This window comes from Macaca nemestrina, chromosome 15, assembly GCF_043159975.1.
Source record: "Macaca nemestrina isolate mMacNem1 chromosome 15, mMacNem.hap1, whole genome shotgun sequence".
In the NCBI taxonomy this organism is placed as follows: domain Eukaryota; kingdom Metazoa; phylum Chordata; class Mammalia; order Primates; family Cercopithecidae; genus Macaca; species Macaca nemestrina.
In genome coordinates this window covers 84,758,555-84,785,997 of record NC_092139.1, presented here as the reverse complement: position 1 = coordinate 84,785,997, position 27,443 = coordinate 84,758,555, and the positions used below count along the sequence as shown (strand labels likewise).

General features: G+C 46.9%; 2 protein-coding genes and 1 non-coding gene across 9 annotated transcripts in view; 2 read left to right on the top strand and 1 right to left on the bottom strand.

Annotated features, from left to right (window-relative positions):
- LOC105480752 (BCL2 like 13) overlaps nucleotides 1–3,845 on the bottom strand; it is a 94,770-nt gene extending 90,925 nt beyond the window's left edge. For all 7 annotated transcript variants that reach the window (XR_011613873.1, XR_011613874.1, XR_011613872.1 and 4 more), the window contains exon 1: nucleotides 3,711–3,845. The gene's annotated coding sequence lies outside the window, so the exon portion shown is untranslated. The remainder of the gene's footprint in view (nucleotides 1–3,710) is intronic.
- Nucleotides 1,104–1,208, top strand: LOC112426487 (small nucleolar RNA U13). Its single transcript, XR_003017828.2, has one exon. It is a non-coding gene; the product is annotated as a small nucleolar RNA U13 (small nucleolar RNA).
- A 10,740-nt stretch (nucleotides 3,846–14,585) lies between the features above and the next one.
- Nucleotides 14,586–27,443, top strand: part of LOC105480754 (ATPase H+ transporting V1 subunit E1) — a 40,774-nt gene continuing 27,916 nt past the window's right edge. Inside the window, exons 1-2 of the mRNA XM_011739929.2 lie at nucleotides 14,586–14,751; nucleotides 27,244–27,309. Of these exons, the coding sequence (XP_011738231.1) occupies nucleotides 14,719–14,751; nucleotides 27,244–27,309 (99 nt within the window). The 5' untranslated portion in view covers nucleotides 14,586–14,718. The remainder of the gene's footprint in view (nucleotides 14,752–27,243; nucleotides 27,310–27,443) is intronic.

Here is a 27,443-nt window from a genome sequence, read left to right as displayed (position 1 = left end):
AAAAAAAAAACTGGCTGGGCATGGTGGCTGACGCCTGTAATCCCAGCACTTTGGGAGGCCGAGGTGGGCGGATCACGAGGTCAGGAGATGGAGACCATCCTGGCTAACACAGTGAACCCCCGTCTCTACTAAAAATACAAAAAATTGGCCAGGCGTGGTGGAGGGCGCCTGTAGTCCCAGCTACTCGGGAGGCTGAGACAGGAGAATGGCGTGAACCCGGGAGGGAGAGCTTGCAGTGAGCCAAGATCACGCCACTGCACTCCAGCCTGGGTGACAGAGTGAGACTCCATCTCACAAAAAAAAAAAAAAAAAAAAAAAACCTGTCCATGAAATGATTTTTAAAATGTGCTATGTCCATACCATGGAATATAATGCAGCAATAAAAAGGAATGAAGTACTGATACACGCTACATCTTGGATAAACTCTGAAAACATTATGCTAAGTGAAAGAAGCCAGACAGGCAGGGTGTGGTGGCTCACACCAGTAATCCCAGCACTTTGGGAGGTCAAGATCACCTGAGGTCAGGAGTGGGAGACCAGCCTGGCCAACATGGCGAAACCCTGTCTTTACAACAAATACAAAAATTAGCGGGGTGTGGTGGTGCCCACCTGTAATCCCAGCTACTCAGGAGACTGAGTTAGGAGAATCGCTTGAACCTGGGAATCGGAGGTTGCAGTGAGATCAGGCCACTGCACTCCAGCCTGGAGACAGAGTGAGCCTCCATCTCAAAAAAAAAAAGAAAAGAAAAGAAAAGAAAAGAAGAAGCCAGACACAAAAGACCACATATTGGTCGGGCACGGTGGCTCACAAAGAAAAAAAAAACATGTATTATGTGATCCCATTTATGTGAAATCTCCAGAATAGGCAAATCCATAGACACAGAAAGTAGATCAGTGGTTGCCAGAGGTGGGAGTAGAGGGGCCAGTAATAAAGAATGACTGCTAATGGGTATGGGAGTCTCTTTTTGAAGTGATGAAAATGATTGTGGTGGTAGGTGTACAACTCTGTAAATATACTAAAAAGCAGTGAACTGTACAATGGTGAGTTGTATGGTATATTAATTATATTTCAATAAAGTTGCTAAAAAAAATCAGCTACTCCGATCCTTTTGTGGTTCATAAAGAACTGGGTTTCATGCTAATGCGTGACATGTGACTCCCTCAAACCATGTTACCTCTTGGGCTCACTGGCACATTACCATCTGAGGAGGAAAAATAAAAAAAATAAACTAATCTGAAAATACTACCCACCCCTACTCTGTATATATATTAAACAAGAACTCTTGGTGAACATTTACTTGGAATAAGATACAAATCAAAATCCTGTCTGAAAAATGATAAATGCAGACTGGAACTACTAAGTGAATGTTTAAAACATGTGTTTTGTATTCACAATAAAATATACATATATATATATTTAGGCCGGGCACAGTGGCTCATGCCTGTAATCCCAGCACTTTGGGGAGCCGAGGCAGACGGATCATGAGGTCAGGAGATCAAGACCATCCTGGCTAACACAGTGAAACCCAGTCTCTACTAAAAAAATACAAAAAATTAGCCAGGCGTGGTGGCGGGCGCCTGTAGTCCCACCTAATCGGGAGGCTGAGGCAGGAGAATGGTGTGAACCAGAAGGCAGACTTTGCAGTGAGCCGAGATCGCACCACTGCACTCCAGCCTAGGCGACAGAGTGATACTCCATTTCGAAAATATATATATACACGTATATTTAATGAATAAATATATATATATTTTTTGAGTCAGGGTCTCTGTCACCCAGACTGAAGTACAGTGGAGCAATCGCAGCTCACAGCAGCCCTCCCTCTCGCCTCAGTCTTCCAAGTAGCTGGGACGTATGCCTAGCTAATTTTTTTTTTTTTTTTTTTAATTTCTTGTGAAGACAAGGTCTCCTTATGTTGCCCAGGCTGGTCTCGAACTCCTGGGCTCAAGCAATGCTCCTGCCTGAGCCTCCCAAAGTGCTGGGATTATAATAAGCCATCGCATACAGTCAAATAAAATGCTTTTAATAATGATTATTACTGTTGCAAACCACTTGTCCTAAAAGCTTAGTGTGTGTGATATTTAATAAATGTTTATTAGATTATGTGCTAGTAAACACAAGTCTGTTTTTTTACAAGACTGGTTGGATATAGCCTTAGACATCTTTCAATTGAATTCAACTACTGGTCCTTGCTGTAGGAGACAGCTTAAAATAAAATAAAAAGTGAATCCAACTACTGAATATACTCTTCCACATAAAAAATGAGCCATTGGAAAAAAAAATACAGAATAGTACCTGACCAGAGTAAAAAGATTTTCAATACCTTTAACTGCCTATTACCAAATGAAGAATGCTTCATTTGGGGGAGACAGGGGGCTAAAAATGAAAAGAATACTTCATTGGGGGGGTGTAAAAACTAAAGTATCACCCGGCATGGTGGCTCACACCTGTAATCCCAACACTTCGAGAGGCCGAGGCGGGTGGATGACCGGAGGTTGGGAGTTCGAGACCATCCTGACGAACATGGTGAAACCCCGTCTCTACTAAAAATACAAAATGGGCCAGGCGTGGTGGCGCATGCCTGTAATCCCAGCTACTCGGGAGGCTGAGGAAGGAGAATCGCTTGAACCCAGGAGGCGGAGGTTGCGGTAAGCCGAGATCAAGCCATTGCACTCCAGCCTGGGCAATGAGTGAAACTCTTGTCTCAAAAAAAAAGAAAAGAAAAAAAGAAAGAATGTATCTGAAGGGTGTGGCAACTAACTCATCCAAGGTCACACAAGTCAGGGCAGAGAGCAACATTCTGCTTTATACTAAACCTCCAGGGAAAATCTTACAATTTCGCCATAGAAGTTTTTGTTTTGTTTTACGTAACAACAACAACAACAAAAAAATAAAAGTAAGGAGAGAGGGCTGTCAGCTTAGTTCACAACTTCTAAACAGAGACAGTGAGATAGCTATTTTGGATAAACAAACACTTGTGCAGGGAGTGGCTGGGAGCTAACCAAAGCTATCAGTCAACAGCATGGGAACAACTGGACAGATCCGTCCGATTTTCAACGCTAGGTTAGAGCCTCCACTCAAAAAGTCGGTTATGAAAGCAAAAAACAGGATCTTTACAGAATGTTGGGAGGATAAATCAAAGGGGAAAAATGTCTCCATGTGAACTGTATTGCCTCCAAGGGCAAGAAGGCAGTTTTTTTTCCGAAAAAAGAATGGGTGTCAGAACAGCAGTGAATTAAGGTTAAGAAACAAGACTTCTAACAATCTCTGAAAAGAAACGACTAAGACTGGCAAAGATAATCTTCAAGTGTCCTAAGGGAATCGCAGGAAATCCTTTCCCTCAACCAAGAAGTCGCCGTTCCCCAGTTTAGCCCTAAAAATGGACCCGGGTTTTCCACGTGAAGCTGTCTGTGGGGAAGGACAGCGGCGTGGAGCCAGGGCCGAGCTCCTCCGCCTCCGGCACCCCACGCCGGGAGAAGCCTGCTCAGCGGCGGGGCCGGGCGGCCAGGTCCGGTCTGGGTGAAGCGGACCCCTAAGTTCCGAGCACCTTCGGGCGAAGGAGCGCCGGTGTAGACACACACTCAAACTCACGCGTCGTCGGAACCACTGGGGAGTCAGCCGGTGGCTCGATACGGTCTCTGGGCACTTTCCTACCCAGGTGAAAACCACCTCCTCACACAGCTCAGCCTTCCCGGAACCCCACTCCCCTCACCTGGCCCTGGCCCCTGCCCCAGAAGAGATGAAAGAGGCGGCGGCGGCGGTTGCTTCCGACAGGGTCCCCCAGCGGCGGTGAAGGCTCCGACCCGCGGCCCTAATCTACCGCCGCCGCCATGTTGGAGGGTGAGGTCACCCCAGCGTGCCTTCGTCACGGCCGGCGTCGGGGCGGGACCTGGGCGACCGGAGAACCGGAAGGGTATCCGGAGCGGAAGCACCGACCACCGAGGCCGGAGGTCTCTCCGCGCAGATGTGACCTGAAGACCCAAACCCTCCTAGCCCGTCCAAATCTATGATTGCTGACGTTCGGAAATTCCGTCTCCCAAATAATTTCTGGAGTCGAGGGATTGGGATTCTGACCGGCTGGTTGGTGGGCTGGCGATTCCAGGGAAAGAAGCCTTAGTGCGTACACAGCCTATGTTCAGTTCCACAAACGTGTTGAGTTTCAAGTGTTTGCCAAGGGAGCAGGTCAAATAAGTATCTACACAGTCACTACAGCCGCGGTGTTCGCCACTAGTTGGGGCAGATGGTCCTTGAAGGTTGGGAAGGAATTCCGGGGAGGGGATATAGCGGGGTCGTATAGAGAGGTCCTAGGCGAAGGGAGCTGGCTGAGCAGAAGTGCCACGGCATGAAGGAAGTCCTAACAATACTAACCCGTTTTTGTTAACAGTACCTAGCACAGCGCCTGGAACATACTTGTGTTGATGGATGTTTGTTTACTTGAATCCAAGAGTTCTTTGGAGGAGTATCGGAAGGTATGTAGGAGAGAGGATACAATATGTTTTAGGGAGAGCAAATTGCCCGTGGTGTGTGTACTGAACTGGAACAAGGAGGGCATTGATAAGGAGAAGACTGAGCCAGATCAGAAGTGATAAAGTCCTGATGGGGAGTGACTGCCAGTAGATACAGGGTTTCTTTTTGGGGTGATGGTGGCACGACTCTCTGAAATACTGAAAACTATTGAATTGTACACTATAGGTGAATTGTATGGTATGAGATCTATATCTCATACAAAGCTACTCTAAATGAAGTGATTTAAAATAGTTGAACTGCGGCCGGGTGCGGTGGCTCACGCCTGTAATCCCAGCACTTTGGGAGGCCGAGACGGGTGGATCACGAGGTCAGGAGATCAAGACCATCCTGGCGAACACAGTGAAACCCCGTCTCTACTAAAAAATACAAAAAACTAGCCGGGCCAGGTGGCGGGCGCCTGTAGTCCCAGCTACTCGGGAGGCTGAGGCAGGAGAATGGCGTAAACCCAGGAGGCGGAGCTTGCAGTGAGCCGAGATCGCGCCACTGCACTCCAGCCTGGGTGACAGAGCAAGACTCCGTCTCAAAAAATAAAAAATTAAAAAAATGAAAAATACAAAAAATTAGCCGGGTATGGTGGCATGAGCCTGTAATCCCAGCTACTTGGGAGGCCGAGGCAGGAGAATCGCTTGAGCCTGGGAGGTGAAGGTTGCAGTGAAATGAGTAACCATAAATGAAGACTTTTTTTTTTTTTTTTTTTTTTTTTGAGGCAGAGTCTCACTCTGTCGCCCAGGCTGGAGTGCAGGGGCGCGATCTCAGCTCACGGCAACCTCTGCCTTTCAGGTTCAAGCGATTCTCTTGCCTCAGCCTCCTGAGTAGCTGGGATTTCAGGCATGCACCACCACGCCCGGCTAATTTTGTATTTTTAGTAGAGGCAGGGTTTCTCCACGTTCGTTAGGCTGGTCTTGAACTCCTAACCTCAGGTGATCCGCCTGCCTTGGCCTCCCAAAATGCTGGGATTACAGATGTGAGCCACGGGCCTGGCTTTTTAAAAAAATTTTTATAGAGACGAGGTTTCACCATGTTGGCCAGGCTAGTCTGGTACTCCTGACCTCAAGAGATCCGCCCACCTCAGCCTCCCAAAGCCCTGGGATTACAGGCATGAGCCACCGCACCTGGCCCTAATTTTACTTGTAAGTTCTGTGCAGTTCACTGTATGTACACTTTACCTAAAAAAACTTTCAAAAATGTAACATGAAATAATTTATTTTGGGGGGTACTTACGTTACCAATTTGATACATACTTAAGTTCATTTATTTCACATTGCTTTCAGTCTTTTCCTTTATTTATTATTATTTTTTTTTTCTCAAGACAGAGTCTTGCTCTGTCGCCCAGGCTGGAGTGCAATGGCGCGATCTCAGCTCACTGAACCTCACCTCCTGGGTTCAAGCGATTCTCCTGCCTCAGCCTCCTGAGTAGCTGGGATTACAGGTGCCCGCCACCACACCTGGCTAATTTTTTTTTGTATTCTTAGTAGAGATAGGGTTTCGCCATGTTGGCCAGGCTGGTCTCCACTCCTGGCCTTGGGTGATCCACCTGTCTTGGCCTCCCAAAGTGCTGGGATTACAGTCATGAGCCACCATGTCTGGTCTTATTTATTTTTTTAGAGACAAGGTGTCGCTTCTGTTACCCAGCCTGGAGTGCAGTGGTACAATCATACCTCACTGCATCCTTTGCATCCTTTTTTTTTTTTTTTTTTTTTTTGAGATGGAGTTTCATTCTTTGTTGCCCAGGCTGGAGTACAGTGGTGCGATCTTGGCTCACTGCAACCTCCACCTCCTGGGTTCAAGTGATTCTCCTGTCTCAGCCTCCCGAGTAGCTGGGATTACAGGCACCCGCTACCACGCCTGGCTAATGTATTTTTAGTAGAGACAGGGTTTCACCACGTTGGCCAGGCTGGTCTTGAACTCCTGACCTCAGGTGATCTACCCGCCTCAGCCTCTCAAAGTGCTGGAATTACAAGCGTGAGCCACCACGCCCGACCTCACTGTATCCTTGACCTCCTGGGCTCACAATTGTTCCACCTCAGCCTCCCAAGTATCAAGGACCACAGGTTTGTGCCAGTACACATAGCTAAGTTTTTTTTTTTTTTTTTTTGACAGTCTCCCTCTGTCACCCAGGCTGCGGTACAGTGGCAAACTTCTGCTCACTGCAACCTCCACTTCCTGTGCTCAAGTGATTCTCCTGCCTCAGCCTCCAAAGTAGCTGGGATTACAGGCATGCACCACCATGCCCGGCTAATTTTTGTATTTTTAGTAGAGATTAGGTTTCACTGTGTTGGCCAGGCTGCTCTCCAACTCCTGACCCCAAGTGATCTGCCAACCTCAGCCTCCCAAAGTGGTGGGATTACAGGCATGAGCCACCACGCAGGGCCACACATGGCTAATTTTTTAAAAATATTTTTGTAGGCCAGACACGGTGGTTCACGCCTGTAATCCCACCACTTTGGGAGGCCAAGAGGGACGGATCACACAGTCAGAAGATGGAGACTATCCTGGCCAACAGGGTGAAACTCCGTCTCTACTAAAATACAAAAAATTAGCCAGATGTGGTGGCGCACACCTTCAGTCCCAGCTACTCAGGAGGCTGAGGCAGAAGAATCACTTGAACCTTGGCCTGGCGCAGTGGCTCATGCCTGTAATCCCAGCACTTTGGGAGACTGAGGCGGGCGGATCACAAGTCCAGGAGATGGAGACCATCCTGGCAAACACAGTGAAACCCGGTCTCTACTAAAAATACAAAAAAATTAGCCAGGCGTGGTGGCAGGCGCCTATAGTTCCAGCTACTCGGGAAGCTGAGGCACGAGAATGGCGTGAACCTGGGAGGCAGAGGTTGCAGTGAGCCGAGACCACGCCAATGCACTCCAGCCTGGGCAACAGAGTGAGACTCCGTCTCAAAAAAAAAAAAAAAGATTGTTTTTGTAGAGATGGGTCTGGCTATGTTCCCCAGGCTGCTCACAAACTCCTGGCCTCAAGCAATTCTCCCATCTTGGCCTCCTAAAGCTCCTGGCCTTCCCTTTTTAATTTTATTTTTTGAATATATATTTTGAGACTAGACATACAGGTCAATGGAACAGAATAGAAAACCCAGAATTGTTAACTAATTTTCAACAGAAGTGCTAAGGCATTTCAATAAGGAAAGAGATTGTCTTTTCAGCAAATTGCATAAAATAATATAGCCCTTTTATAGAAATTATTTGACTTTAATTACAGCAGTTTATGGTATTTGGAGTTTTTTTTTTTTTTTTTGAGATGGAGTCTCCCTCTGTCACCCAGGCTGGAGTGCAGTGGCATGATCTTGGCTCACTGCAAGCTCCGCCTCCCAGGTTCATGCCATTCTCCTGCCTCAGCCTCCCCAGTAGCTGGGACTACAGGCGCCCGCCATCACGCCTGGCTAATTTTTCTGCATTTTTAGTAGAGATGGGGTTTCACCATGTTAGCCAGGATGGTCTCAATCTCCTGACCTTGTGATCCACCCGCCTCAGCCTCCCAAAGTGCTGGGATTACAGGCGTGAGCCACTGCACCCGGCCAGAGTTTTTTTATTTAAAATTTTTTTTTTTTTTTTTTTTAGTAGAGATGGGGTTTCACCACGTTGGCCAGGCTGGTCTCAAACTCCTGACCGTGTGATCTACCCACCTCGGTCTCCCAAAGTGCTGGGATTACAGGCGTGAGCCACCACGTCCGGCCCTTTTTATTTAATTTTTTACAGTTTTCTTTGGTAGAGATAGTGTCTTGCTGTGTTGTCCAGGCTTGTCTTGAACTTGTGGCCTCAAGTGATCCACCTGCCTTGGCCTCCTCAAGTGCTGGGATTATAGTCATGAGCTACTGCACCTGGTCAGTTTTGGGGGGAGTTTTGGACAGATTTTAATAGGCGCTACAAATCTCTATCCTACCGCCTAATGTGGTTATCTACTCTAAACTAGACTCTACTCATTTTATTCATTTCCAGTCATCAGTTGTTTGTTGCTTTTTTTTTTTTTTTCTTCCTTTTGAGACAGAGTCTCTACTTCTACTCTGTTACCCAGGCTAGAGTACAGTGATGTGATTACGACTTACTGTAGCCTTGACTTCCCAGGCTCAAGCAATCCTCTGGCCTCGTATTCCCAAGCAGCAAGAACTACAGGCTGGTCTCAAACTCCTGGGCTCAAGTGATCTGCCTGTCTCGGCCTCCCAGAGTGCTAGGATTATAGGTGCCAGCCACCACACCTGGCCAATCAATTGTTAATTGAATCCCTGCCATTAACCAGGCTGGATGCTAGCAAAAGCAATGATGAGTACATCAGACGTGGTCCCTCTTGTGAAACTAACATCTTAGTTGGAAAACCAGAAAAGAAAAACATTGAAACAGAAAAAAAGTAAAAATTATTTAAGATGACGGCATGGGTCAGGTGCAATGGCTCATGCCTGTAATCCCAGCACTTTGGGAGCCTGAGGCGGGTGGATCGTGAGGTCAGGAGTTCCAGACCAGCCTGGCCAACATAGTGAAACCCCGTCTCTATTAAAAATACAAACAAATTAGCCGGGCATGGTGACTCGTGCCTGTGGTCCCAGCTACTCGGGAGACTGAGGCAGGTGAATCGCTTGAACCCAGGAGGTGGAGGTTGTGGTGAACTGAGATCACTCCACTGCACTGCAGCCTGGGCGACAGAGCAAGACTCCATCTCAAAAAAACCAAACCAAAACCAAAACAAAAAAGAAGGTGGCATGCCCTGAAATAGACAAGGTTTCACTGGAATAGCGAAGAAGGTGAGAGGGTGGCCAGGATAAGCTCTCCCCAAAGAGATTCTGAGACCTAAAGGATGAAAACTAAGTTAAGTGGTAAGTGGAAGAAAAGAACTTCTCAAGCAGAAAACTTGATGTTTTCAAAAAAACGGAAAGGAAAGCAGTAAAGCTTTGAGGTAGTGTGCAAAGGGAGGAGGGGTCATGAGGGCAGGCAAGTATACAGGGCCAGACTCAGTAGTCTCATCTACTAGAGCCAGCAGGGAAGTCTTCAGGAGCCAGCAGAAGCCATGACAGAGTTGTAAATTGGGGAGTGACTTGATGCCATCTAGGTTTTAAATCACTGTAGCATAGTGATGTGGTTGGAAAGAGGCAAAAAGTGCAGACACCTAAGTTAGAGTTACTATTTTTGGCTACACTTTGTTTTTTCTTTTTCAAATTATTTGCTCAACATTTAAGGACAGATTATTTACATTTACTTCTAGTCCTTCCCGCTTTGTCCTCCTGAGCAAACTCCAGCGTTAGCTTATTTATCCTGCTGATTCGGTATCTAGTAAACCTGCCTGGGTGTAGGTGAGAGCACATGAACCATCTCTTTCTGACTAACCTGACAGGAATCTAGGCCAGTGATTTTGGTGAAGCCACAAATAGGCTTATGTAGGAGTGGAGTTTTTTGGAACTTGTCTGAAAATATGTTTTAAAATGTCTCCACAAGACCTAAGCGTGTAGGAGAAAATTGGATTTGGAAAACTACCAACCGGCTCATCTTTGCATGTACTCATAACAACTCTTTCCCTCCAGAGGTTATCTCTGTAAAGATTACCACATTCCTTTCAGACAGGACCTGGCCTGTTCCTTGGTGAATCAGCAAAACTGAACAAAATGGAGTTTTAAAGAGAAACTAACATGGGGGAGGAGTAGGTGCCGCAAAAGGGGATAGTAACTATATCTACGATTTGTTTTTCAAGTGAGGTCTTGAAGTAAATGTGACAAATATTGTTAATTTTGGGTAGTGGTACATGGTATGGGAATAAATTATTCTTTGTATTTTTATGTATTTTCTAATGTCTCAAAATAAAAATAAGTAAATCGTGGCCAGGCGCAGTGGCTCATGCCTTTAATCCTAGCACTTTGGGAGGCTGAGGCCAGCAGATCACCTGAGGCCAGGAGTTCAAGACCAGCCTGGCCAACATGGTGAAACCTTGTCTCTACTAAAAATACAAAAATTAGCCGGGCATGATGGCACGTGCCTGTAGTCCCAGCTACTCGGGAGGCTGAGGCAGGAGAATTGCTTGAACCCGGGAGGCAGAGGTTGCAGTGAGCCAAGATCACGCCACTGCACTCCAGCCTGGTGACAGAGCGAGACTCTCCATCTCAAAAAAAAAAAAAAAAAAGAAGAAGAAGAAGATTCATAAAGATTATCACACTGTTTTCCAAAAAACAAAAGCACGGTTGATCTAGACAGTGCTACATCCATTCAGGACATTAATTTCAGAAATAATTTGACATGTGGCATTAGACTGCTGCTTCTACTCTCCAAATCCTGTCATTTGCAGAACACTATAAAAACAGAGGAGGAATTGTAATCAAAATGTGTTAATTCCATCTCAGCCTGACCTAGGGATGCTAGAGGGTGGCATACTCCTGAAATCTGTTTTTTAGGATGATAAAGAATGAAGCTATTAATGCAAAAGGTGAACAAAATTAGACAATCCAATCTAGTTTAGCTTAAAAGTGATCAAGTTAAGGTCAATTGCATCAGTTTCTCTTGCCCTGTTTTATTGTTCTGTGGCTAAATCCTTCCTTTATCCAGCATTATCAGTACTTTCAAATATGTATACCAATATGTACACCAATATGTCATACACTACAAGGTACACTGTGCACTAGTACAAATGGAAAAAATGGCAACATGTATTAATATATATATTAATGGCAGCATTTATTGTTCTGTGGGTAAATCTTTCCTTTATCCAGCATTATCAGTATTCTGAAATAGATATATCAAGTATGTATACCAATCTGTCATACACTACAAGGAACATTGTACACTATGGGGGAAAAAATGGCAGCATGTATTAACAGCCTTAAAAATATGTGTACCAGCTGGGCGCTGTAGCTCACGCCTGTAATCCCAACACTTTGGGAGGCCAAGGCGGACAGATCACAAGGTCAGGAGTTCGAGACTAGCCTGGCCAATACAGTGAAACCCAGTCTCTACCAAAAATACAAAAATTAGCTGAGCGTGGTGGTGCGCACCTGTAGTCCCAGCTACTCAGGAGGCTGAGGCAGAAGAATCACTTGAACCTGGGAGGTGGAGGTTGCAGTGAGCTGAGACCGCGCCACTGCACTCCAGCCTGGGCAACAATAGCGAAACTGATCTCAAAAAAAAAAAAAACCGGCCGGGCGCGGTGGCTCAAGCCTGTAATCCCAGCACTTTGGGAGGCCGAGGCGGGCGGATCACAAGGTCAGGAGATCGAGACCACAGTGAAACCCCGTCTCTACTAAAAATACAAAAAATTAGCCAGGCGCAGTGGCGGGCGCCTGTAGTCCCAGCTACTCAGGAGGCTGAGGCAGGAGAATGGCGGGAACCCGGGAGGCGGAGCTTGCAGTGAGCCGAGATCGCGCCACTGCACTCCAGCCTGGGCAACAGCGTGAGACTCCGTCTCAAAAAAAAAAAAAAAAAAAAAAAACCACACATACATATCTATACATATAGATAGAGATATATGTACCGTTCCCACTAAAAGGACAAAGAGCTGAGGTGGGAGGATCCCCTGAGCCCAGGAGTTCAAGACCAGCCTGGCAAACACTGCAGGACTCTGTCTCAATTTTAAAAATAAAATTAAAAAGGGGTAAACGGACATCATGCACTTGCTGATGTGTTGCAAAGAGGACATCAAAGAGTATCACACATGTAGTACTCCTGCTATAATGCGTAACCTGAATCTAATTATGAGGTAACTGTCAAAACCCAATTGAGGCCGGGCACAGTGGCTCACACCTGTAATCCCAGCACTTTGGGATGCCAAGGCAGGCAGATCATCTGAGGTCAGGAGTTCCAAGAACAGCCTGACCAACATGGCAAAACCCTATTTCTACTAAGATACAAAAATCAGCAGGGTGTGGTGGTGGGCGCCTGTAATCCCAGCTGCTGGAGAGGCTGAGGCAGGACAATCTCTTGAACCTGGGAGGCAGAGGTTGCAGCGAGCCAAGTTGGCACCACTGCACTCCAGCCTGAGCGACAGAGTCTTCTGTCTCAAAAAAACAAAACAAAACAAAAAAAATTGGTTTTCTACAACTGGCCTATATTCTTCGAAATGTCACTATCAAGAAAGATAAGTCTGAGGAAACTCTTCCATATTAAAGGAGACTAAAAAGACATGATCACTAATACAGTAAGTGATCCTGGATCCAATCCAGGTTATAAAGGGTATAAAGTAAGCTTATAAGAAGGTTATAAAAGGTTAAAAAGTACGGTTATAAAAAAAGGTTATGGCCGGCCACGGTGGCTCACCCCTGTAATCCCAGCACTTTGGGAGGCCAAGGCAGGCAGATCACCAGAGGTCGGGAGTTCAAGACCACCCTGGCCAACATGCTGAAACCCCATCTCTACTAAAAATGCAAAAATTAGCTGGGTGTGGTGGCAGGTGCCGGTAATCCCAGCTACTGGGGAGGCTGAGGCAGGAGAATCAATTGAACCCAGGAGGTTCAATTGTGGTGGTAGTTGTGGTGAGCCGAGATGGTGCCACTGCACTCTAGTCTGGACAATAGAGCGAGACTCTGTCTCAAAAAAAAAAAAAAAAGTTATAAAGTACATTGATGGATTGATGGGACAAAGGAATTTTTTTTTTTTTTTTTTTTTTTTGAGACGGAGTCTCACTCTCATTGCCCAGGCTAGAGTGCAGTGGCACCATCTGTGCTCACCGCAACCTCCATGTCCTGGGTTGAAGCACTTCTCCTGCCTCAGCCTCCCGAGTGGCTGGGATAACAGGCATGCACCACCACGCCCTGCTAATTTTGTATTTTTAGTAGAGATGGGGTTTCTCCATGTCGGTCAGGCTAGTCTCGAACCCCCGACCTCAGGTGATCCACCTGCCTTAGCCTCTGAAAATGCGGGGATTACAGGCGTGAGCCACTGCGCCTGGCCTGGGGCAAAGCAAATTAATGTTCAGCCTAGTAAACTAAATTTCCTGAATTTGCTACATCCTTGTTCTTATGACACACTAAAACAGGAAGTGTGTGTGTGTATGAAAATAAAGTGTTAACGTACATGTAGCAAAATGTTAACAACTTGAATCTAGGTGAAGGGAGGTCAATGCAGTATTCTTACAAGTTACTGTATCTCAAATTTCTTCAAGATAAAAAGCTAATAAAAATGGTGGGTAAGCATAGCACAGTAAAAAGAAAACAGTGGGTGTATCATTTGACCCCTTATTCTACTATTAGAAGTCAGTCTTTCCTAAAGATAAAGGAATTTTCAAACGTTTTTGCCTTTGGAATTTTGGGGGAAAAAACTGGGGCTTGAGGTAAATCCAAACAAACACAAATGAGCCTGGGGGGATTTCTGTCCTAATATTCCTCTAAATGCGACCTGGGAAGGCTTTTGAAAAATATACAGGCTATCTCAGAAAAGTTCCAAATAAATTATGTAGCTGCTCCACCCTAACAAGGAAGTTGAGCATAGCTCCCCACTCCCTAGGTGTGGGCTTTGCACAGTGGCTTCCTTCCTAAGACTACAGTATGGAAAGAGGGTTAAAAAAAGTAACTTTAGAGTGGAGAAACCTACAAACCCTACTTTATCCAGGTAATCAAGGTTGACATGAATAGTCAGAAATCACGTATCTTTCTTTTTTTTTTTTTTCCTTTTGGTAGAGACGGGGTTTCTCTACGTTGCCCAGGCTGGTCTCGAACTCGAGGTCAAGCGATACACCCGCCTCAGTCTCCCAAAGTGTCAGAACTGCAGGCGTGAGCCACCACGCCCGGCCAAAAATCACGTACCCTGGACTGGCATTAATAAAATGACATTGGACCTCTGTGATCTTCCTCCCCTAAACCCATAACCCTGTGTAATTATGAGAAAAATTGAAATAAAAGCGCACTCTCCAATGTACCTAACCAGTACTCCTCAAAACAGCCCGATTAATTTCAGATAGAGAAACTCCTTATGTTTTCTTCCTCCTACCCAGTTTAGGTAAAAAACACAGGTCAGGTCACGAGCCAGCGACGTAAAAGCACCCGAGCACGCGCCCGCAAGCCAGGACAGGGCGGGACTTCCTGGGCGTCGCTCTCTTCCTATTGGCTGAGAAGGGTCATGCGGATGAACTGTGCAGTCACCTGGCAGGAACCGGAACCCGCGTTTATAAAGTAAAGGAAACCGAGATCTGCGCAGGGCTACCCTTTGCCGATTCGTCTCCCCTCACCCTTAAAACCAAAACTCGGTCCTGCTGCTCACCGACCTAGCATTACTCTCGCCATGGCTCTCAGCGATGCTGACGTGCAGAAGCAGGTGAGGGGCTTGGTTGGGTGGGTCTCGCGAAGCCGCGGCGCCAGTCCCGGGGGATGGGCTGGAGCCCGGCTCGTGGAGGCCGCGGGCCTTGAGTCGCCCAGATGCCGCAGGAAGGCCCCTTGCTCCAAGTCACCAGACCCTAGAGGTCGGCCTGAGGAAGGAGATTTGCCCGGCAGCTCGTGTGACTTTTGCTCGGGTCTTGCGCACTGCCCGCTTGCCTGCGCTCCGCCTTCTTGAACACCCTGGCTCTTTGCCCCCCACCTCAGCATTCCCTGTTTTCCAAGGATATTCACTGTGCCTAGTCGGACAGAGATCTGTACAAGGATTGAAAACAGCCTTGTGGCCGGAGACAGTGGCTCACTCCTGTAATCCCAGCACTTTGGGAGGCCGAGGCGGCCGGATCACCTGAGGTCAGCGGTCCGAGTCTAGCCTGACCAAAATGGTAAAACCCCGGTCTCTACTAAAAATACAAAATTAGCCGGGCGTGGTGACGTGCCTGTAATCCCAGCTACTCGGGAGGCTGACGAAGTAGAATCGCTTGAACCCGTTGAACCCGGGAGGCGGAGGTTGCAGTGAGCCGAGGTCGTGCCATTGCACTCCAGCATCGGCTACAGGGCGAGACTTCCTCTGAAGAAAAAAAAAAAAGAAAACAGCCTTGTCCCGTTTTTTGTTTGTTTGTTTTAAACCCTGAGGGAAGTGCTTAAGGCATATGATAGGAAAGAAACAGTGCGGAGGGAAGAGACCTGTTTCCAACCAGTATTGTTTTGACAAGGTCGTTTACTTTATGAACTGTTTTTTTCTTTCTCTCTCTCTTTTTTTTTTTTTTTTTTTTTTTTTTTTTTTTTTTTTTGAGACGGAGTCTCGCACTGTTGCGCAGGCTGGAGTGCAAGGGCGCGATCTCGGCTCACTGCAACCTCCGCTTTCCGGGTTCAACCGATTCTCCTGCCTCAGCCTCCCTAGAAGCTGGGATTACAGGCTCGCGCCCCACGCCCGGCTAATTTTTTTTTTTGTTGTTGTTGTTTTAGTAGAGGCGGGGTTTCACCATGTTGGCCTGGCTGATCTCGAACTCCTGACCTCAGGTGATCCTCCCACCTGGGCCTCCCCAAGTGCTGGGATTACAGGCGTGAGCCACCGCGCCAGGCCTGTAGGTACTGTTAATCTTCATTTTGGGGAAGCCCCCTCTATCGTAATGGATTATAATGATTGCCCTCCCACTAATGTGTGTGTTAACATTTGTGTGTTAACATTTGTGTGTTAACATTTGTGAAATACAGGCTGGGGCCGGCCGCGGTGGCTCACGTCTGTAATCCCAGCACTTTGCGAGGCTGAGGAGGGCGGATCACCTGAGGTCAGGAGTTCGAGACGAACCTGGACAGCATGGTGAAACCCTGGCTCTATTAAAAATACAAACAATTAGCCGGGCATTGTGGTAGGCGCCTGTAGTCCCAGCTACTTGGGAGGCTGAAGCAGGAGAATGGCGTGAACCTGGGAGGCGGAGCTTGCAGCCAGGCGAGATCCCGCCACTGCACTCCACCCTGGGCAACAGAGCGAGACGCTGTCTCAAAAAAAAAAAAAAAAAAAAAAAAAAATTGGTCGGGCTCCGTGGCTCACGCCTGTAATCCCAGCAGTTTGGGAGGCCGATGCAGTTGGATCACGAGGTCAGGAGATCGAGACCATCCTGGCTAACACGGTGAAACCCGTCTCTACTAAAAATACGAAAAGTTAGCCCTGCGTGGTGGGGCGCCTGTAGTGCCAGCTACTTGGGAGGCTGAGGCAGGAGAATGGCGTGAACCCGGGAGGCCGAGTGAGCCTGGGCGACAGAGCGAGCCTCCCTCTCAAAAAAAATTATCTGGGCCTAGTGGGGTGCGCCTGTAGTCCCCGCTACTCAGGAGGCAGAGGCAGGAGAATCGCTTGAACCCAACAGGCAGAGGTTGCAGTGAGCCAAGATCATGCCACAGCACTTCTGCCTGGGCAACAGAGTGAGACTCCAGCTCAAAAAATTGTGATATTGGCCGGGCGCGGTGGCTCAAGCCTGTAATCCCAGCACTTTGGGAGGCCGAGGCGGGCGGATCACAAGGTCAGGAGATCGAGACCACAGTGAAACCCCGTCTCTACTAAAAATACAAAAAATTAGCCGGGCGCGGTGGCGGGCGCCTGTAGTCCTAGCTACTCAGGAGGCTGAGGCAGGAGAATGGCGTGAACCCAGGAGGCGGAGCTTGCAGTGGGCAACAGCGTGAGACTCCGTCTCAAAAAAAAAAAAAAAAAAAAAAAATTGTAATATTAATAAACACAAATACAAGCCAGATGCAGTGGCTCACACCTGTAGCCTCCAGCACTTTGGGAGACTGAGGTGGGAGGATCGCTTGATCCCAGGAGTTCAAGACCAGCCTGGGCAACATAGACCTTATCTCTAAAAAATTTTTTGTTAAAAAATAAGCCAGGCTGTCTGGGCACGGTAGCTTATGCCTGTAATTGCAGCGTTTTGGAAGGCCGAGGTGGGCGGATCACCTGTGGTCAGGAGTTCCAGACCAGCCTGGCCAACGTGGCAAAACCCTGTCTCAACTAAAATACAAGATTAGCAGGGCGTACTGGCGCATGCCTGTAATTCCAACTACTAGGGAGGCTGAGGCAGGAGAATTTCTTGAACCAGGAAGGTGGAGGTTGTGGTGAGGCAAGATCGCACCATTGCACTCCAGCCTGGGCAACAGAACGAGACTCTGTCTCAAAAAAAAAAAAAAAAAAAAAAAAAAATCAGCCAGGTGTGGTGGGGCACACATGTGCTCCTAGCTACTAGGGAGGCTGATGCGGGAGAATCATTTGAGCCCAGGAGGTCAAGGCTGCAGTGAGCTATGATCATGCCACAGTGCTCCGTCTGGGTGACAGAGCAAAAGACCTTGTCTCTATAAATAAACAAAAATGTGTCAAATGGAGGACCCCCCTTTTTTTTTTTTCTTTTTTTTGAGACAGAGTCTGGCTCTGTGGCCCAGACTGCAGTACAGTGGCACAGTCTCGGCTCACTGCAAGCTCCACCTCCTACATTAACGCCATTCTCCTGCCTCAGCCTCCCAAGTAGTTGGGACTACAGGCGCCCGCCACCATGCCTCGCTAATTTTTTGTGTTTTTAGTGGAGACGGGGTTTCATGGTGTTAGCGAGGATGGTCTTGATCTCATGACCTCGTGATCCGCCCGCCTCGGCCTCCCAAAGTGCTGGGATTACAGGCGTGAGTCACTGCACCTGGCCAGGACCCCTTTTTCTTACATTTAGGATCCTCAGTGCCTAATGGAGTTTGTCACCAAGCAGATGTATCAGAGTTTATGGGAAAAAATTGTTACGGAACTCGTGAACCCACATCAGTTTTGAAAGTGTGTAATCAGTCCTGGGAAATTTTTTTTTTTTTTTTTGAGACGGAGTCTCGCTCTGTCACCCAGGCTGGAGTGCAGTGGCCGGATCTCAGCTCACTGCAAGCTCCGCCTCCCGGGTTCACGCCATTCTCTTGCCTCAGCCTCCCGAGTAGCTGGGACTACAGGCGCCTGCCACCTCGCCCGGCTAAGTTTTTGTATTTTTAGTAGAGACGGGGTTTCACTGTGTTACCCAGGATGGTCTCGATCTCCTGACCTCGTGATCCGCCCGTCTCGGCCTCCCAAAGTGCTGGGATTACAGGCTTGAGCCACCGCGCCCGGCCTTTTTTTTTTTTTTTTTTAAGCGCCATACCTTCGAGTCTGTAGGTATTAAGAATTTTGTCATGCAAAAGACTCTCTGGAATATAGTAGCAGTTTATAAGCCCAGAACTAACAAATCAGAATCCTTGCATTCAGTAGTCATATTGCCGATAGATTGTCAGAAAAGGAAGTTTAAGGCTGTGGTTTAATTTACACATAGTTTAGAGAACTAAGTCCATTTTTTTCTGAAGTACTGTGCTAGGAAAATTCTCTTACTAAAGCACACTCACTGTCTTATGAATCTTCTGAGATGAGCAATAAAGTGTTTTCCTGGCCAGCTCATGCCTGTAATCCCCGCACTTTGGGAGGCGGAGGCAGCCGGATCACCTGAGATCAGGAGTTCGAGACCAGCCTCACCAACATGGAGAAACCCTGTCTCTACTAAAATACAAAATAGCTGGGCATGGTGGCACATGCCTGTAATCCCAGCTACCCGGGAAACTGAGGCAGGAAAATCACTTGCACCCTGGAGGCGGAGGTTGCAGTAAGCCGAGATTGTGCCATTGCACTCCAGCCTGGGCAACAAGAGCAAAACTCCGTCTCAAAAAAATGTTTTTCTGCCGGGCGCAGTGGCTCACGCTTGTAATCCCAGCACTTTGGGAGGCCGAGGTGGGCGGATCACGAGGTCAGGAGATCGAGACCATCCTGGCTAACACGGTGAAACCCAGTCTCTACCGAAAACACAAAAAATTAGCCGGGTGTGGTGGTGGGCGCCTGTAGTCCCAGCTACTCGGGAGGCTGAGGCAGGAGAATGGCGTGAACCCAGGAGGCGGAGCTTGCAGTGAGCGGATATGGCCCCACTGCACTCCAGCCAGGGCAACAGCGCTAGACTCCGTCTCAAAAAAAAAAAAAAAAAAAAATGTTTTTCCTTGGATGCTTCCATTTCCTTGAAAATATCTTTTCATTTTATTCTTAACCTGATATGCACTAAGAATGGGTATTTCTTCTTCATTTTATGGTTCTTGTGCTAATCCCAAAGGGTAGAGATGATAAAAATAGTACCTATGGAGAAGTGTAAGAAATCATACAATATTCTTACAGAATGAAAGGGTTTTTTTAAACCTTTTTCACTGCTTCTTCTGCTCACTGCTTCTTCTGCTTCTTTCAATATGGGAAAAGCTTGATGCAGTGGAAAAGTAAAATACACTCCATATACTCTTAGTGGCCACAGTGCTCATTCTCTCCCTCTTGTTCCTTTTCTTCCCTCCTTGTCATAATATATTGAAGACTAAGGCTTCCATAGGAAAAACTAGTATAGAGATAAAGCTGTAGTTCCTTGGAATCTAGATTTAAAAAAATTTTTTTTTTTTTTTGAGATAAAGCTATCGTTCCTTGGAATCTAGATCAAAAAAATTTTTTTTTTTTTTTGAGACGGAGTCTTGCTTTGTTGCCCAGGCTGGAGTGCAGTGGTGCGATCTCAGCTCGCTGCAACCTCTGCCTCCTGGGTTCGAGCAATTCTCCTGTCTCAGCCTCTCCAGTAGCTGGTACTACAGGCGTATGTTACCACACCTGGATAATTTTTTTGTATTTTTAGTACAGATGGGATTTCGCCATGTGGCCAGGCTGCTCTTGAACTCCTAACCTCAGGTGATCCGCCCACCTTGGCCTCCAAAGTGCTGGGATTATAGGCGTGAGCCACTGCACATGATCTATTGTTTCTTTTTTTGAGACAGCCTCACTTTCTTGCCCAAGCTGGAGTGCCATGGTGTGATCTTGGCTCACTGCAACCTCCGCCTCCTAGGTTCAAGTGATCCTCCTGCCTCAGCCTCCCGAGTACCTGGGATGACAGGCGCCCGCCACCATGCCCAGCTAATTTTTGTATTTTTAGTAGAGATGGGGTTTCATCGTGTTGGCCAGGCTGGTCTCGAACTCCTGACCTCGTGATCCACCCACCTTGGCCTCCCAAAGTGCTGGGATTGCAGGCGTGAGCCACAGCGCCCGGCCTATTTTTTATTTATGTAAAATTGAAAGAAGCAATCTTGTCTATTTCCTAAAGCCCTTCATGCTACATGAAAGCTTGATGAGGACAGTGTGAATTGTTTACTGTATTCTCATAAGTAAATAGACGAAGCACCAAGCCCATAGTAGATGCTTAATAAATCCCGAATTCTCTGACTTCTCCATTGCATGAAAATATTTGTGTATATTTGCCTTTTTTCTAGGGAGTATGGTAATTTATTTCAAAGAAACCTGACTCTTAAAAACCTTGATTAGTGAGCAGGAAGAAGAAACTGTTTTTTAAAGGTCAAATTTTCTGCCTTCGGGGTGGAGTTAAATGTCCTTAAGGGGTTGACTATATCTGTTCTTGGAACTCTTAAAGAATATGACCATGTTAACTGTAAATAGGCTTCTGACCTGGGTTAGAATTAGTGCAGTTTGCTCTAGGCTGTGCTGGTCTGGTCAAATCTGGTAGCCAAGGGTTCAGCAGAGTGTTAAAGGCAGATAATCCAAGTCTGAATCAGGGTTCACCTTTAGAGGCCAAACTTGTAGCATTTATAAACACCGGTTTTGATTACTGTATTTAGTTAAATGACTTTTTTTTTCTTTTTGAGACAGAGTCTTGCTCTGTCACCCAGGCATGATCTCGGCTCGCTGCCACCTCCATCTCCCAGGTTCAAGTGATTTTCCTGCCTCAGCCTCCTGAGTAGCTAGGATTGCAGGCTCCCGCCACCATGCCTGGGTAATTTTTGTATTTTTAGTAGAGACCGGGTTTCACCATGTTGGTCAGGCGGGTCTTGAACTCCTGACCTCGTGATCCTCCCGGATTGGCCTCCCAAAGTGCTGGGATTACAGGCGTGAGCCCGGCTAGTTAAAAGACTTTTAAAATTCCAGATATAATAAGTTCAGGGAAACTTCAAACTAAACTTGTAGGGGCCGGGCGCAGTGGCTCACGCCTGTAATCCCAGCACTTTGGGAGGCTGAGGCGGGCGAATCACAAGGTCAGGAGATCGAGACCATCCTGGCTCACTCGGTGAAACCCCGTCTCTACTAAAAATACAAAAAATTAGCGGAGCGTGGTGGCGGGCGCCTGTAGTCCCAGCTACTGGGGAGGCTGAGGCAGGAGAATGGCGTAAACCTGGGAGGCGGAGCTTGCAGTGAGCCGAGATCATGCCACTGCACTTCAGCCTGGGCAAAAGGGCGAGACTCTATCTAAAAAAAAATAATAATAAATAAATAAATAAATAAATAAACTTGTAGACACCATTACCATGACCCCCTCTCACACTCCCAAATTTGTGGGGCTGATCTTTTAAGCAAGGTCAGTGATTTTCCACACATGTAGGTCTGGATTAAGTACCCTAAATTTTTCAAGGCTCAAGATGTTGTAAGTAGCGTGTTATCTCTAACATAGGTTTGATCATCATAACTTTCACGCTGCTTAAAAGTAGGGTTGGCGGCTGGGCACGGTGGCTGAAGCCTGTAATCCCAGCACTTTGGGAGGCCGAGATGGGCGGATCACGAGGTCAGGAGATCGAGACCATCCTGGCTAACACGGTGAAACCCCATCTCTACTAAAAAATACAAAAAACTAGCCGGACGTGGTGGCGGGCGCCTGTAGTCCCAGCTACTCGGGAGGCTGAGGCAGGAGAATGGCGTAAACCCAGGAGGCGGAGCTTGCAGTGAGCTGAGATCTGGCCACTGCACTCCAGCCTGGGCGACAGAGTGAGACTCCGTCTCAAAAAAAAAAAAAAAAAAAAGTAGGGTTGGAAACACAATGGTGACCGTGGAAGTTGGAATCCAGAGTGTGTAACAACTCAACTGCCAAAATAAAAAAAAAAAAGTAGGATGACTCCAAGATTTTCGATAAAAAAACTGTCCCTTCTAAAATCATCCTATATGTTTTTTGTTTCATTTTGTTTTGTTTTTTTTGAGACAGAGTTTCCGCTCTTCTTGCCCAGGCTGGAGTGCAGTGGCAGGATCTCTACTACAACCTCTGCCTCCCGGGTTCAAGTGATTCTCCTGCCTCAGCCTCCTGAGTAGCTGGGATTACAGGCATGCACCACTATACCTGGCTAATGTATTTTTAGTAGAGCCGGCGTTTCTCCGTGTTGGTCAGGCTGGTCTTGAACTCTCGACCTCAGGTGATCCACCTCCCTTGGCCTCCCAAAGTGCTGGGATTACAGGCATGAGCCACCGCACCCGGTTGGTTTTTTATTTTGTTTTGTTTTGTTTTGAGACAGAGCACTCCGTTGGTCTTGGCTCACTGCAACCTCCACCTCCTGAGTTCAGGTGATTCTCCTGCCTCAGCCTCCCAAGTAGCTGAGATTACAGGTGTACCTGGGATACTTTGTATTCCTTAGGATACCATCACGCCTGGCTGATTTTTTTTTTTTTTTTTTTTTTTTTTTTTTTTTTTTTAGTAGAGCCAGGGCTTCACATATTGGTCAGGCTGATCTCGGACTCCTGACCTCAAATGATCTGCCCACCTCAGCCTCCTTGTATGTTTTCTTTAAGACTTTGGTGCTAGAAGGTTGTATTCTTGCCTCACTTTTAAAAATTGTAAATACATAACAAAATTTACTATCTTTTTTTATTTTAAGAGACAGAGGTCTCACTATGTTGCCCAGGCTGGTCTTGAACTCCTGGCTTCAAGCAGTATGCCCATCTTGGTCTCTCAAAGTGCTGGGATTACAGGTGTGAGCCAATTATGCCCAGCCTTCTTAACTGTTTTTAAGTGTACAGTTTGGTATTGTTTTCCTTTTTTTTTTTTTTTTTTTTTCCCTGAGACGTCAGCCTCCCAGGTTCAAGCAATTCTCCTGCCTAAGTCTCCCAAGTAACTGTGATTACAGACACACACCTGCCACCACGTCTGGCTAATTTTTGTATTTTTAGTAGAGACGGGGTTTCACCATGTTGGCCAGGCTGGTCTCAAACTCCCTACCTCAGGTGATCTTCCTGCCTTGGCCTCCCAAAGTCCTGGGTGGCGTGAGCCACCATGCCTGGGCAGTATTGTTTTCTTTTCTTTCTGTCTTTTTTTTTTATTTATTTAAGTTCTGAGATACATGTGCAGAACGTACAGGTTTGTTACATAGGTCTACACGTGCCATGGTGGTTTTTGCTGCACCCATCAACCCGTCATCTACATTAGGTATTTCTCCTAATGCTATCCCTCCCCTATCTCCCCACCCAGTAATGCTTTCTTAATTCGTTTTGGTACACCTATGTGTACTTAAGATTTATGATATCTTGTATTACATGGAGAAGCTGCTGTGGGGATTGTTTACAGATTGGTAAACCCTAAAAAGTATCTGGGATACCTCGTATTCCTTAGAAGTCTTGAAACTCCCAACAGATTTGCATTCATTCACAAATTTTTTTTTTTTTTTTTTTTTTTGAGATGGAGTCTTGCTCTGTCGCCCAGGCTGGGGTGCAGTGGCCGGATCTCAGCTCACTGCAAGTTCCACCTCCCGGGTTTACGCCATTCTCCTGCCTCAGCCTCCTGAGTAGCTGGGACTACGGGCGCCCGCCACCTCGCCCGGCTAGTTTTTTGTATTTTTTAGTAGAGATGGGGTTTCACCGTGTTAGCCAGGATGGTCTCGATCTCCTGACCTCGTGATCCACCAGTCTCGGCCTCCCAAAGTGCTGGGATTACAGGCTTGAGCCACCGCGCCCGGCCCACAAATTTTTTTGAGCACCTCCTATGGTGGTGGTTATTCCATGTTCTGGGTTCACATTGCCATAAAAGACGAGATCCCTATACTCAGTGGTGCTTACCTTTTAGTGGGATAATTAATAAAATGAATTAATAACCTAGAGATCCTACATCAAATTTTAGCTTTTTTTTCTTTTTGGATTTCATCACTCCTTCTAGGTAGAGCCCTTAGGAAATGAAGCTACCATCCTATCCCACAGCCAGTGAGTTTGATGAGCTGTGTTGGCTGGATTTTCACTTGGGTGTATTTGATATCTGCCACAAGAGATGATACTTCATTTATGAGTCTGAGTTGGATGAGTCATCCCAAGCTCCATTCAGAAGACTTCATTGGACTTTTTTCTCCAGTTGTAGCTGGTGATCTAGAAACCTTTATTTTTTTATTTATTTATTTATTTTTTTTTTTTTTTGAGACGGAGTCTCGCTCTGTAGCCCAGGCTGGAGTGCAGTGGCGGGATCTCAGCTCACTGCAAGCTCCGCCTCCCGGGTTCACGCCATTCTCCGGCCTCAGCCTCCCGAGTAGCTGGGACTACAGGCGCCCGCCACCTCGCCCGGCTATTTTTTTGTATTTCTTACGGAGACGGGGTTTCACCGTGTTAGCCAGGATGGTCTTGATCTCCTGACCTCGTGATCCGCCCGTCTTGGCCTCCCAAAGTGCTGGGATTACAGGCTTGAGCCACCGTACCCGGCCGAAACCTTTATTTTTTTATTTTTATTTTTATTTTTTTTTTGAGACGGAGTCTCGCTCTGTCGCTCAGGCTGAAGTGCAGTGGCCAGATCTCAGCTCACTGCAAGCTCCGCCTCCCGGGTTTACGCCATTCTCCTGCCTCAGCCTCCCGAGTAGCTGGGACTACAGGCGCCGCCACCTCGCTGGCTAGTTTTTTGTATATTTTAGTAGAGACGGGGTTTCACCGTGTTAACCAGGATGGTCTCGATCTCCTGACCTCGTGATCCACCCGCCTTGGCCTCCCAAAGTGCTGGGATTACAGGCTTGAGCCACCACACCCGGCCCTCGAAACCTTTAACAAGTTCCCATCCTCATAGTTCAGTTGAAGATAGGGACAAATAAGCAACAGTTACAAGTTTAGGTGCCATGGTAGAGGAAGCACGAAGTACTCTAGGTACAGGAGAGATTTCCCTAAGGAGGTGATACTTATACAAGTTGAGGCCCGAGAAGTTAGCTGAGTGAAGAGGAGAAGAAAGAATGTTCCGAGTGGAAGGAACAGCATGTTTGAAATCTTGGAGATGAGAAAGAATGGTGAGCTCAAGGAACCGAAATAAGTTTAGTGTGGCAGGAACTAAGAGTCTGAAGATGGTGAGTAGTGAAGGGTTTGTTGTTTCATATGATGCTTGAAAGGTAAGCAGTGGGCTGAGTACGGTGGCTCACACCTGAAATCCCAGCGCTTTGGGAGGCCAAGGCAGGCGGATTGCTTGAGCCTAGTAGTTCAAGACCAGCCTGGGCAACACGGCAAAACCCCTCTCTACAAAACATACAAAAATAAGCTGGACGTGGTGGCATGCACCTGTGGTCCCAGCTCTGGGGGAGGGGAGCTTAAGGTGGCAGGATCACCTGAGCTGTAGAAGACGGAGGTCACAGTGAGGCGAGATTATGCCACTGCACTCCAGTCTGGGAGCCAGAGACACTGTCTCAAAAAAAGAAAGATAAGCAGTGATAAGATCCTGTAGCTTCTAAAATCTTTATCTTAAGCGGGGGTAGAGTGTTACATGATAAGATAGACATTTTGAAAGCATCTCTCTGGTGGCAATGTAGAGTAATTAGAACAAGAATAGTGGCAGAAGACAAATTTGGAAGCTGTTGTAGTAATTCAGCTGAGAGATGATGATGGCAAGGACTATGGTAGTGGCTCTGACAGTGGAGTGAGGTTGGCAAGGTAAAGAACTATTAAGAGAGAATTAATAGGACTTGGTGATTGGTTGGATATAAGGACTGAGGTAGGAGGAATAATCACGGTTGGGTGTTGGTGCTAATCCCTGAGAGAGAGCTCAAAGTGAGAAGTGGGGAGAGGAGTGGTGAGCAGTTCAGTATTGAGTGTGTTGAATTTAGATTACTATTAGTAGGATATTCAAAAAGGACTGTCTAGGAGGCAGAGTGGAAGAGTAGGGCCCCAAAGGAGACTGGAAAGGAGAACAGGAGGAAGTCATGGAAGCAAAGGGAAGATTGTTGAAGAAGGGAAGGTTGCTCGCGGGGCGCGGTGGCTCATGCCTGTAATCCCAGCACTTTGGGAGGCCGAGGTGGGCGGATCACAAGGCCAGGAGATCGAGACCATCCTGGCTAACACTGTGAAAGCCCGTCTCTAGTAAATACAAAAAATTAGCCTGGCGTGGTGGCGGGCGCCTGTAGTCCCAACTACTCAGGAGGCTGAGGCAGGAGAATGGCGTGAACCCGGGAGGCGGAGCTTGCAGTGAGCTGAGATCCGGCCACTGCACTCCAGCCTGGGCGACAGAGCGAGACTCCGTCTCAAAAAAAAAAAAAAAAGAGAAGGTTGCTGAACACATCAGCTGATGCTGAAAGATCAAGTAAGAAAAGGCCAAGATCAAGGGGCGAGGAGATTGTCACTTTATGAGAGAACTGTGAGTGGAGTACAGAGGAGGGTGCAAGTGGGACTGCAGTGTTGAGAGAAAGAGGTGCTCCAGTTGAAAATATAAATATAGATAGCTCTTCAGCATACTTCCTTAGAGGTGGAGAAGAGAAAGGGAGGGTGCTGGCTAACTTGTATTCCAAGTTCCTTGAGAGGAGGATGAATGTCCTATTTATGTGTTATTGAGTAATGTATCTGGTCTATTTGCTAGAACAAATTTTAGATCCTAAGTTTCCTGAGAATAGGAATGATCTCACTTATCCTTGTACTCAGTGCCTAGCACAGTGTGCATTCAGTAAGTGATTGACTTTTTTTAATTTTTAGTAGAGACGGGGTATCATTGTGTTGTCCAGACTAGTCTCCAGCTCCTGACCTAAAGCGGTCCTCCCTCCTTGGCCCCCCAGAGTGGTAGGATTACGGGCGTGAGCCACTGCACCTACCTATGATTGATTGTTCAATGAATCAGAAAATATATTCCCATCTTGTTAAATTAAAAAATAAAATGTTTTTTCCTTATAGATAAAGCATATGATGGCTTTCATCGAACAAGAAGCCAATGAGAAGGCAGAAGAAATAGATGCAAAGGTGAGATTCATTTTCTAGTTTTAAGACGTTATCAAGGTTTCCATATTGTTTTGCTTTGCTAAATAATATTGTTAGCAAAACTGTTTAACAACAGATTGCATAGGACTGATAAAAGTCTCTTTCTTCCTTCCCTC